Below are 11,439 nucleotides of genomic sequence, written 5' to 3' on the forward strand. Positions count from 1 at the left end.
TCTGACTGGAAGCGCTAATTCGTCATTCGGCTTTTGTCAGACTAAAGTAACTGTTAAAACTGTTTGAAAAGCTCAGCTATACAACAAGGAGAGATTGAGAATTTCCTTTTAGTTCTCAGTTTATTTGATATTGACAAAAGTTAGTTAGTTTTGTCTGTTCTTCTGTAAAACAAACTAAGATTTATTTTTAGAATTAATATTTTGTTTCTAAGTGGAATTGACAATTTAGTCTGTTTCGTTTGTCCTATTTTGAAACTTAAACGCTTTAGCGGCTGCCTTTTGTGTAGTTTGCAATATTTGCCTTTATTTATCTGAAAAAGTCTCATGTTCCTTAAGTACATCTGTTGAACTTATTATGGGAAATAAATATTTAAATAAAAACAAGCTGCTGATTATTTCACATTTTACTTGTGAGCAACGGCACATTTAAATCTTACAAATATAGTTATTTGGCTCATATCGTGATAGATATCGTTATCGCCTGAAATGAAAAAAAACATATCGTGATATGAAAAAATCTCATATCGCCCAGCTCTACAACCAGGATATCTTTTCATCATCTGACTTAACTAAACTTAACTACAGTCACGCCAAATGGTCAAATGACACTGGTTATAAGGTCAATGAGTAAACCCAGGTTTTCAGAATCTAGGAATGAGGAGCCAAAAGAAGAGCAAACTATAATCCTAAACAAATATGAGGAAAACAGCACCAAAAACCACAGACTGAGTTAATAGATTATTGCTATCACTTCCCTGGCATTAAGCAACAGGTTATAATTTTGTTTACTGTTAAACTGATATGACACCTAGACATGTTCTTGTAACACATAATAACTATTTCAGACTCAGTTTATCAACTGAAATAACAGATATGAGGAAGAAAACATTATTTAAAACCATAAGTAGGCTTTAACTATCTTTTATAAAGTCCAGTAGCCTAAAGAACTTGGAACTCTCCATTTTCCACTTGCCATGCCACAAAATAAATGTGACATATAGAACAATTAAATGTTTGAAATGTTGGCTTCCCAGCAAGTTCATACCATTTAAGAGTCTAGACCTGATGTTCCTGCAGTACAGCCAAAAGGTGGAGACATTCGCCAAAAGGCCTACAGTGTCTTACTATGGTTTATAAGACCTTCAACTAAACTTGACTGGTCAGTAAGCAGTAGTTAAGAGCTTAACCCTGATTCCTGGTTCATAGCCATTTGATATGAAAGCCATTGCAAAAGTGGGTCAGTGTTTCAAGTGTCGTTTCACTTTTCCTTCTGCCCCTTAACGTGGATAAAGACAAAACAGAGATCTCCACACTGTCCCTGCACCTTCTCTTCAAATAAACATCACTCAACAACAATGGAGTCGCAAAGAGAAATACAGGCCAAGCACAGAACCTCACATAAAACAAAGACAGAGAGCCACAGTCATGCAGACAAAACCTCTTGCTGTGACACCACCTTTCCTATTGTGTGCTAGTGAAAGCAGCCATTTATCCTAAATCATATGTTTCTCTGGCAACCGTAAACACGCAGTTTATATGTACACATAGACAGACGCACATCACACTTGCAGAGATGACTGAGCTTATTAGCCTGCTAGGAAAAGTAAGTAAAGTAAGGATACTGTTTCTTTAAATGGGTCTCTCAGTATTTACTCTAAAACTCAGCAACAGTTATTCAGTTCGACGTCAAATTGAATGGCCACTCGTACCCTTTTTGTATTTTTTTTCAGCAAACCACAAAAACACCACGGCCAATCAAAATTGATCAGTGGCAACAAAGGCAGATAGTTATTAACATTCCCAGATGTGTAAAACACCGACAGCTGCTTAAGGGCTGAGCCAAAACGCATTTGAAAAATGAAACATCTGTTAAAAGACTCGGCACACCTTAATTTTCCACTAAAATATTTCTTGCTCCTGATATTAAAGGCTGCCACTGGAATATAGGAAGTTGCTCTCTAGTGTTTGGTCGACACACATTTACAGGCTTTCACCCTAACCCTCGTTTACCTGCCTGCAAACACGTGTGGATTTTTAAAATTACAATAGAAAGATCTACTTAAAGTGCTGGTGAATAGTCACAGCTTTTTTTATTTGGTTCCCAAAAAACTCAATACTCTGAAGTCATAACCTCTCTATCCCTCTGCAAATATGTCGTATTTTCTCTTCCTCTTTCTCCATTCCTGATTCTCTTTCTGTCTGTCTTTTACTTCTCAGCACATCTGTCTGTGTGTGTGTGTGCCTCTCTTCAGGCACTTATACACACACACACACCCTCTTCCAAACCAAGTAGGAAAATTCCTTTCATCAGCCAGAATCCAATATTAGAATATCGGGACTCTGTCTGTGTGAAATAACAAAGACAAAGAGATGACAGCATTCGAGCGCCGGTGTGCATTTAAAACCTTATCCAGGTACCCTGTCAACAGATGAGGTGACCACGTCCACTGACATCGCCGTGCCTGTGGTATCGAGTCACAACATCATTTTTTGGTAATCAAAAGAATACAGAGCATTACAAATCATAATGTCAAATACAAGTATTTTCCATCTGTAAAAGTCAAACAGTCACCAGTTACTGAGTGTATTTTAAGCTTTAAAACACTGAGCCATATAAAGGGAACAAATAATCTCAAAATCTCACCAGAGCTTTTGATGATTTTTCATCTTTTTCTGCCCAATACTGCCTAATGTTGCATGGAATACTAAAACTACATAACACGTGGATACCATCTCTATTTCCACCAAGTAACAACTGTGCTAGAACACAGTATGATGGCACAGATGATCAGTGTATGTATGTATGACAATACTGCAGAAGTGTGACCAGTCTGTAGAAACAATAAACCACAGGCCACAAACACAAATTTATAGTAGCTAATAAGCCAGAATAATCAGCAGAAATCCATTCACCGTGTGCTTGACAAACACTGTCAAGCACACTCATCAGTGAGAGCGTGAGCATTCATGCCTCTCCCTCTCTTGCTGCAGCGCTTCATGAATGTCATCTGGGGAGGATTTAAATCCATTTTCCCCATGATGCTGCAGTGCATGGCTGCGACATGTAAAGTCTATCCCTTCTGCCTGATAATAGCAGAGTCATGCAGGTACGCATGAGCCCTTCTTGGCTAGCAGAACTGAAATTTGTAGAGCGGATCTAGCGAAGATTTGGGAAACAAGACAGACACGCGTTAGCAAACACAGAGAGAAAAAGAGTGAGAGCTGCCTGATGCTTTCTACAAGAGAGTCTTTAGCAGCAGCACACAGGATAATGACAGGCTGTAGTGAAGGCATGCTGTTGGGAATGTCACAGAAGAGACAGCATCTCGATGCATCTCTACACACACACACCCCTCAAATAGATATGAGGATGCACAGATTTACCCTATAATCAGTTCCTTCTAGATAGGATGGGGAGCAGTGAGGTAAGTGACAGGAGGAATCAATGCAGAGGGTCGATGGGCAAACATTAAGTCCGCAGTCTGACAAACCCAGCAGACAGTGCCCACAAAACAGCACAGACAGAAAGTCTTTACACGTGCCGCTGGGCATAAACAGCAGTCTAAAGGACACAGAGACAACGGCGCTAATGCCACTGTGGTGCCAGCCAAAGTTTTCAAATGAAGCAAAGAAGGAAGAAATGGTTAACTGTGAGCCAGGTTACCCTGAATTACTCTGGTGTTTTGTTCAGATGCCAGAAATACCTGTTTTAGTGCATCGCCAAATCAAACCTCTGCCAGGATTTGTTGCAGATTTAGTGTCAGAAAAATAAAATAAAGAATATTGAAAGGAAAGGTTTGAGAGGTCTAAAATAAACCTCAGTTCAACTGCACAAATAAACAACAGCTTATGGATGACTAGCTTCAATGACCTGAGGTTCCATAAACTTGTTAAATCTATGCCAACGGGGACATCAAAGGTGTGTTTTGTCTGCTTTCCGTTGCTCCACACCTCACTGAGACACTCGACGAGCGCTCTTCCTTGTGTTTGCCACTCATATGTGCATTGACACCAGTAATTCCAGTTTAACAACCTTGTGATCTCCGATAACGCTTCAAAAGTATTTTGTTCCTTACTGACTATCAAGCTTCGTCAAAGAACGCCATGGGGAATTTCTTCGGCAGAAGAGGAGTGCTGAGAGGTGCCAGTAAAGAGGCGAGGGCGTGAAGTGGGCTGGTGTCTTCTCTTCGAAATGGAAATAAGAATCAAGCAGTCGTGGTGGTGGTGTTGGGGGATAAGCCAAGCAGTGGCCCATCTTATCTAGTCATCTGGCACTGCAGTAACAGTGCAAACATGCTGTAACACCCACTCCCCTTCCTGGTACCTCTGAGCCTGTTCCTTCCCTCTCCAGCCTCAAGTACATACCACACAACCCCTCACCCCCCAAGATCTGATAAGCACACACTGTCACTCTGAGTGACAGTGGGTGCTGGATCCAGTGTGACTGCCTGATGACAGGGAAAAAAATCAACAAACACAACAATCAGCTAGCGACTAGTTAACAACTCAAACGATCCTTCCTAACAGCTACAATCTACTCTCCCAGCCCTCTCGTGTCCTTGATCACCGGCAGAAGCTGCACCGATGAACTGCGATCGATGAACAAGCCAGGGCACAAATCGATCATTTAATTGCAGTCTGCGTTTAACGCATGAGCGAGCGGTGCCGGTGCACAGCAGCAGCACAGACACGCAGGAGACACAGAAGGGGAAAGAAAACGCCCTGCCTTGTACAGTGTCGAAACCTCAGCCCTGTGGGTCCTCTACGCAAACATACACACATCACCTTAACGTATGCTTTGATAGGAGGCCGCGGTGAGACCACATCTGGACGACACCTAATTTGTGAGCGTTTCCTTTCGCCTTTTGTTGGCCATCGGCGCGTTGCCTTAAAGGAGAGCGATCACACGCTTGGGGGCACGCTGATCATCATGTACCATTTATGATTGCCATTATTTATACACACAAAAAGTGATCCGCCACGTCTGCACAATGACAACCTTCTCGAATGGTTGGTGAAATGCAAAGGCAAGTCTGTCCTTTACGCCTGGTAGGATAGGAGAGGTGAGGGTAACAGAAAAAAATGGGATGCATTACGCCAAGTCAGATCAAACACAGCACGCAGTAAAGTAAGCACAGATTTGACGCTAAATCTCTCCGGGTTGTGCTGCATGAAAACATCTGAGGGGCTTTGAAAAGTTTTACCTTTAACTTGAGTCTCATATTCGGCCACGATCTCCTTGTCCTTTCGGAATTTCGCTGGAGACGTCATGGCTGAGTTTGGAGATCAACCACTTGTCCTCGCAGTAAAGTCAAATTTCTTTTAATAATTCAACAAATCAGCCGTAGATGGAAGGATTGTCAATCTGGAGCCGGTTTTTCAAAAAAGGAAAAAAGAAACAAAACAGCCAAAATGAGATATTTACAGCTCTTCAGTGTTCCCGTGGATAAGTATTGTCTCCCTGCCTCTGCTCACTCAGGGCGCATTGTGAGTTTGGCGCTGCTGCTGCTGTGTGCTCCTTCCCGACGCCGCGCCTCACCGCCTCCTCAAGAGTAATGGTGCCAACAGCTTCATGAGAAAGGAGAGTCATTCCCTTTACGAAAAAAAAACCCGATTAACTTCTTACTCAGCACTTTGGAAAGTTTTTTCTTTTGTTACTTGCCCCGAGCGAATCTCGATCTCACTGCTGCCCGTATGCTTGTCTAAACTAAAGTGCTACCCTCTCTTCCACCACCCACCTCCTGAAGTGCGAAAGAGGAAACCAAGTGGAGAGATGGAGGGGCTGGCTGCTGGTCAGCCCCCAGTGCGCAGGACAGGCATGGATGCACACATTCACGAGTACATACAACTACATCTGCTACAGCAAGCCTTTAGCTTGCATGCTGCAGGACCGACGGGTATTTATTTGCCTAGGTGAGCTTAGTTTAAATGTGTTGGTAGAGGAACACCTATTTAGGAGCAGGTCACTGCAAATGTGGCTGAAGAGAGCCTCGTGCTTTATTTAGCTATGAACATTAGCGTAAATGCATATAAATTCTAACCCTTAACACGCTAGTTGTGAATAAATACATACATTCCTTCATAAATTCAGCTTTTATAAGAACAGAATACCTGTATACATATATTAAAATGCATTCCATCTTCAGCCTATTACTACGTCAACTTTCTTTTTCTTTTACACTGGCTAAACTACGACCCCGCCTCATACCTACCACTCCACCACGATTGGTCAAACGGTCACACGTGAACGACATTCAAGTCCACCAATCAGCTTTTTTCAGAATTTTGAATCAGGGTTCGTCAAGTTGAATTTTTACCCAATCGCATTCAGAATCCGTAATGAATTTGACCAATAGCGTTGGTTACTATAAAGTGTACATCCAATCAAAATAGCGTATAGGGTCTTTTAAAGATAGTTTAAGGAAGTCCCGTTAAATACCAGGAAGTTGTAAACAAAGCTGACAGCTATTTAGTTAGCTGTTAAGTACATGAATGGATGCCCAGTAAGCCGTGAAAACAGGCCAGTTGTTCATCGATATCGTGGATTAATTAACAGTACAGCTTGTTTTATACATATAGAGCGGGTTTCGCGAGAATATATATATATATATATATCCCTTCGTATGTTCGTTTCACAAGCTAACGTTAGCTGCCTTCCGTTATATCGTTAGGAAAGGCTAACGTTTGCACAAGGACATTGGAGCTAGCGTTGACGCTTGCAAAGTTAATTTACAGCTTTATTAAACCGAAGTGAACGGTTAGTGAGAATTCTCAGTGTCTGGTTCTTTTTTCCCTTTCTGCGTTTGCTGTCCGGAGGCAGAAAGAACGTGAAAAAAAGGGCGAAGTCCGCATTTAGCAAAACAACAATGTCTACTTCAAACGCTAATTTTAAAAACAAGTGTGTGACCCAGGTGAACTGCATATTTTGTGACAGCCTGCTCTGCACGAGAGGCATGAAGGCAGTGCTTCTTGCAGACACCGAGGTCGAGCTGTTTTCCACTGACATACCTCCCAATAGGTAAGAGCTAATTTTCTTAGTAGTGCTGCTAGTTTTTGTTTATGTCGGTTTCCAAGGCAAGTGGCAAAACTGTGGCAAAGTGATGTCTGTCTGCTTAACCGATTGGAGGAGATACACAATGCTCTGGCCAAGCTGCCGTTATAATTAATAGGGTTTGTTGTATGACAATATAAAATAAGTGTGTGTGTTGTTGTTTTTTTGTCCTTTAATGGGTGTGTTTGTGTCTCCTTGCACGAACCCTCCCCGCAGAACTGTTGACTTTGTGGCCAGCTGCTACTCCACTGAAAGCTGTAAATGCAAACTGAGAGACATCGCATGTCTCAAATGGTATATATTATATTATATTATATTATTCCTTTTCGTCTTTGCAGTGTTTACTTTGGAAACATAATCTGTTGATATTCATAAGAAGGACACCAAACAGGTAGTTGCATATGTACACATATCTGTACAAATTGTTGGGCCTGTCAACTGTAAGTTTATATGCTGATTATTTTATTTTTGAGCCTGTTGCTATACTAAACATTAGGTAGTGCTTGAAAAGCAACATTACAATTTATACACTTTAGCACAAGTGATCAAATGATACCGGAAAATACTTGTCTTTACTTAAAAATGTCAGTTAAATAAATATTAAAGCCATTGCCAGTTATGTCTGCACATATTAATTTTAAATCATATTTACAGCACAGTACAGTAAACAGTGAACCTTTATAGAGTTTCATTTGTGTTCATGGGCTTTTGTTATTGTACGCAGGGCAAACACAAACATGTGTTAGATAATGGAAACTCACTAGTAGTGTTGGCACTTTTCAGAAGTGCCCCCAGCAAATAGCTGACTCACGTTTCTTCTTTATCCTCGCTCCCTCCCTCTTTTAGTGGAAATGTTGTGGGCTATCACGTTGTAGCCCCCTGCAAACCCTGCCTGCTCTCCTGTAACAACGGCCACTTCTGGATGTTCAATAGCGATGCTGTTTCTACTCTCAACAGACTGGATTCAACGGGTCAGTATAAATTCACCTTTGATAAAACTGAAATGCTATGCAATTGCATAGTCCATGAGATGTGTACATAAGACTTCATAAGTCCCCTTCACATGTGTCTGCAGGCCTTAATCTGCTCCTTTGGGGAGATCTTCCTGAGCTAGATGACAGCGAGAATGAAGAATCAGAAAGCCCATCAGAGGAGGAGTGTATTAGGTAGAGTGGGATATGGACAATGTGAGAGACCTGGAGTGCCAGCTTTTGAGAGGTGGAGATTTAAAAAAAGAAAAAAAGTGTATAATCCATGCTGGGATGAGACAAAAGAAGAGGAACCAAAAGGGTAAATGAACACCCAGTTACATGGGACCAGCAATCCTGCTGTACTACTCTGTGTGGGCTGAAAGATTAAACCATTGTTCACTTATGACCCTACCTGGAAAAAAAAAGTGGTGTCACAGCAGGTGTTTTTCCACTATAAGCTGGCAGAGAACACCTGCCTTGACATTAGTGATTTGGGGTGTGGCTGTAAATACTGGAAGGTTTAAACCCAAAGAGAGCGGTACAGGGGAAGCTTTTGGTGCTCGTAATTGAGTGTTTTAATTACCCTTTAACCTGTGACCATGCCTTTCCTGATCACTTTTCACTGTTAAAAGCACAGACACGCACATTCACACATTCTTTTCAGTCTTTCTCTCATTTTTGTACATTTGTGTGCTATTATTTTAACAAAAAAAAAACATGCAGCTGAATTAAATTGAAAATAACAGACAGCTACACTCCATAATGTAGTGTGTTCTGCTTTTCAGAGCTCATTGTTTTGATCAGCCTTATGAAAAGTTGGGTGTGGTGTGATTAATTAATGGTACATACCAGTGAATGCTTTGCTTTTTCACACCATTAACACCATCAGATTTTTCTGGGTAGGAGGTCTGAAATTTACCTATATCCTTTTTTTTAATAGCACTTATCTTTATGTTGAATGTGCTGTAATAAGTAAAGCTTCTAATAACGGTAATCTTTTAATCTCTGGAGGCCTTTTCAGATATGGGACATTAAAATGTTAAAGTGACAGCATTCTGTTCTTCAGACATGGGTGACTTTTACGTTCATGTTCCTCGAGGTTTTATTAAGATATACTAAGGGGACTGACAAAGAGACAAACGTGTGTTTGTAATATTTTGAGTGATATGTCGAATTATTGGCAGCAGCTATTGACGCGTAAAGAAAAAAAGAGCTTTTCTGTCTTATTGGGATCAACTCGTGAGATACTCAACTCGCACAGATGCAGCAGAGGCATGCATTCAGATTTACGCCATGTCGAATGTGACACAAATTTTTTCTACCCGGAAAAATTACTGTCACGACTTTTGCTTAAAAGTTATCGGGGTGCCCATTCAGGCACAAAGCTAACATGCTCAGATGCTGTCAAATTAATGAAAAGGCGCTAACTGAAACTTTGAGTTCTTTTTGAATCCCTCATATTGAAGAAATAGCACAATTACAGAGTGATGTATCTATTTATGTTCCTTGGTCGTAAAGGGCATATTTAATTTAGGTTACCTTACAATCTGCTCTTCTGTCATTGGTGGATTTTGAGATGCTGACATAGTGTTTGCTGCACTTGTGATAGCAGCATTTAAGTGTTTAACACCCAGCCGAGTCTGACTGTAGCAGTGTTCCTTACTAACTTACTAACCTATGAATGGGTTGTGCTTTCACACAAGCCTGTGGAGCAGCTGAGTGGAGTATTCACCCAGAGCTCAAACAATAAATAGCTCAATATAAACAAATGCTTACATTTGTGACAATTTAAAAAAAGCATGCCGATCATGAAGCAAGATCGTGAAAACATGAGCTCAAATGGGTGCGAGTGTCCTAGCTCTGTTTCTGTTGCACAACTGTTCACTTTTTATGTAGCAGCATACCTGTAGCAACTGAGGAGATGGAAAAAGTGAACTCCAAAGAATCATGGGACATATCAGTGTTTAACTTACAGGTTGCCTCCTAGTCTAGAAAGATAATTACTTCATGTGGCGCCTGATTTATAGAAAAGCCTTTGACTTTTTATTTGTGAGCTGTTTGAAATGATGCTTAAACCAGTGCTACAAAGCTCCCAAAATTGAATATTTTAGCCTTACTGAAATGAACCTCTGTTAAACTGTAACCTCTGGGCTGTTGCTGTATATTAACCTGTCATCACTGAGTGACCAGGCCATTTACTCAGCAAGCTACAAAATCCTCCATTCACAACAGACTCAACTCAAAGCCTCTTTTTCACAGTGCCATCCTTAAGCTCTTGTTATTGTTTCACTGCTGTGCCCTGCTAATACTATGATCCTGTCTTAAAGTAACAATGTTTCTGTGGGTGATTGACAACTTCCTGTGTTGCCGGTGAACATTATTTTAAAAAAGGAAAAAATGAGCAAATGTTGAATGTCCCACTTTTTAGGTGAAGGAAGAGGAGAAGAAAGGAAGCAGCTTTTTAAAATGTTTAACTGGCCTCTGTTTGTCTATGCTATAGCCTTTAGTTGTGGAAATACACCCATAAACGAGGAAACTTTTTCTGTATTTTCCACATCTATCACCTTTTAAAAATTATAACTGACAGTCTGTCACACTTTCACACCAAATACTGTCTGTGTGGATACCATACAGTGCATCAGCTAGGTATTTATTATATCCACAAACCAAATATCTATCACCACATACTTACTTTGGGGTTTTTTTGTTTACAAAATTTGTTTACAACTGCTTGTTTTGTTTTGTGCTGTAGTACTTATGTCTCTGTTTCTGTATTTAATATTTAATTGTGTAGTGCTTTGTTTTGTACATTTAAAGACTGAATGTGTGCAGTTTTACCTCAAGAAGGTATTACTCGTGAGCTTCCTCTGGCTAGGACAATTGTCAAATGATAATCAGAAGAACTATTTAAATGGCTGTGTCTGGATGTGAATAACTTTGATTAACATGCCCTGCTGAAAATGTATATTTTGGAATTGCACTGAAACTGCATTGATAGTTTGAAGAAAATGATTTGTTGTTTTGTATGCTTGTTAAATTAATAAAGTTTTTCTTTTTTTTCAAAGTTTCTCAGTTGCCCCAAACTTTTTTTTTTTTGTTGTCAGTTTTTTTTGAGTATATAACAAGTGGACACTTTATTAGAGATACTGCTCAACTGCAAATGCAAGCATCTGTTTAGCCAAGACAGACAGCAACTCAATGCACCATGTTCAAACTGAGCATCAGTGAAGAAAGGTGATACAAGTGACTTTGCATATGGAGTGACTGTTGTTGGCACAGGGATCTTGTCTGAATATTAGACAACAGTAACTCAAATGATCTGTTGTTACAACCGAGGTATGCAGAAGAGGATATAGCTACAGCAGCAGAACACCACATCAGGTGCCACTTCCATCAGCTAAGAACAGGAAATGAGCT

The 11,439-nt window shown here is 40.4% G+C and overlaps 2 protein-coding genes across 3 annotated transcripts in view; one reads left to right on the plus strand and one right to left on the minus strand.

Moving 5' to 3' along the window:
* srgap2 (SLIT-ROBO Rho GTPase activating protein 2) overlaps nt 1-6,201 on the minus strand; it is a 57,511-nt gene extending 51,310 nt beyond the window's left edge. The window contains exons 1-2 of one of the 2 annotated variants that reach the window (XM_082532177.1): nt 6,112-6,201; nt 5,205-5,593 (exon numbers count right to left, since the gene is read on the minus strand). In XM_082532177.1, the coding sequence (XP_082388303.1) occupies nt 5,205-5,271 (67 nt within the window). In that variant the 5' untranslated portion in view covers nt 5,272-5,593; nt 6,112-6,201. The remainder of the gene's footprint in view (nt 1-5,204; nt 5,594-6,111) is intronic. The other variant, XM_082532178.1, reaches the window with a different exon arrangement.
* A 90-nt stretch (nt 6,202-6,291) lies between these two features.
* Nucleotides 6,292-11,067, plus strand: LOC309707488 (protein FAM72A). Its single transcript, XM_082534861.1, has 4 exons — nt 6,292-7,018; nt 7,268-7,345; nt 7,898-8,022; nt 8,127-11,067. The coding sequence occupies exons 1-4, from the start codon at nt 6,867-6,869 to the stop codon at nt 8,219-8,221; spliced, it is 450 nt and encodes a 149-aa protein (XP_082390987.1). The 5' UTR covers nt 6,292-6,866; the 3' UTR covers nt 8,222-11,067.
* Nucleotides 11,068-11,439: the final 372 nt, after the last annotated feature.

The sequence above is a fragment of the Aulonocara stuartgranti genome (genome assembly GCF_965226115.1).
Source record: "Aulonocara stuartgranti genome assembly, chromosome: 5".
Lineage (NCBI taxonomy): Eukaryota > Metazoa > Chordata > Actinopteri > Cichliformes > Cichlidae > Aulonocara > Aulonocara stuartgranti.

Bases quoted from the DNA above. Each gene is read 5' to 3' on its own strand.
- LOC309707488 (XM_082534861.1), top strand. From the start codon at position 6,867: ATGTCTACTTCAAACGCTAATTTTAAAAACAAGTGTGTGACCCAGGTG. The intron at 7,019-7,267 runs GTAAGAGCTAAT...CCCTCCCCGCAG, and splicing joins ACTGACATACCTCCCAATAG to AACTGTTGACTTTGTGGCCA. The intron at 8,023-8,126 runs GTCAGTATAAAT...ATGTGTCTGCAG, and splicing joins CAACAGACTGGATTCAACGG to GCCTTAATCTGCTCCTTTGG.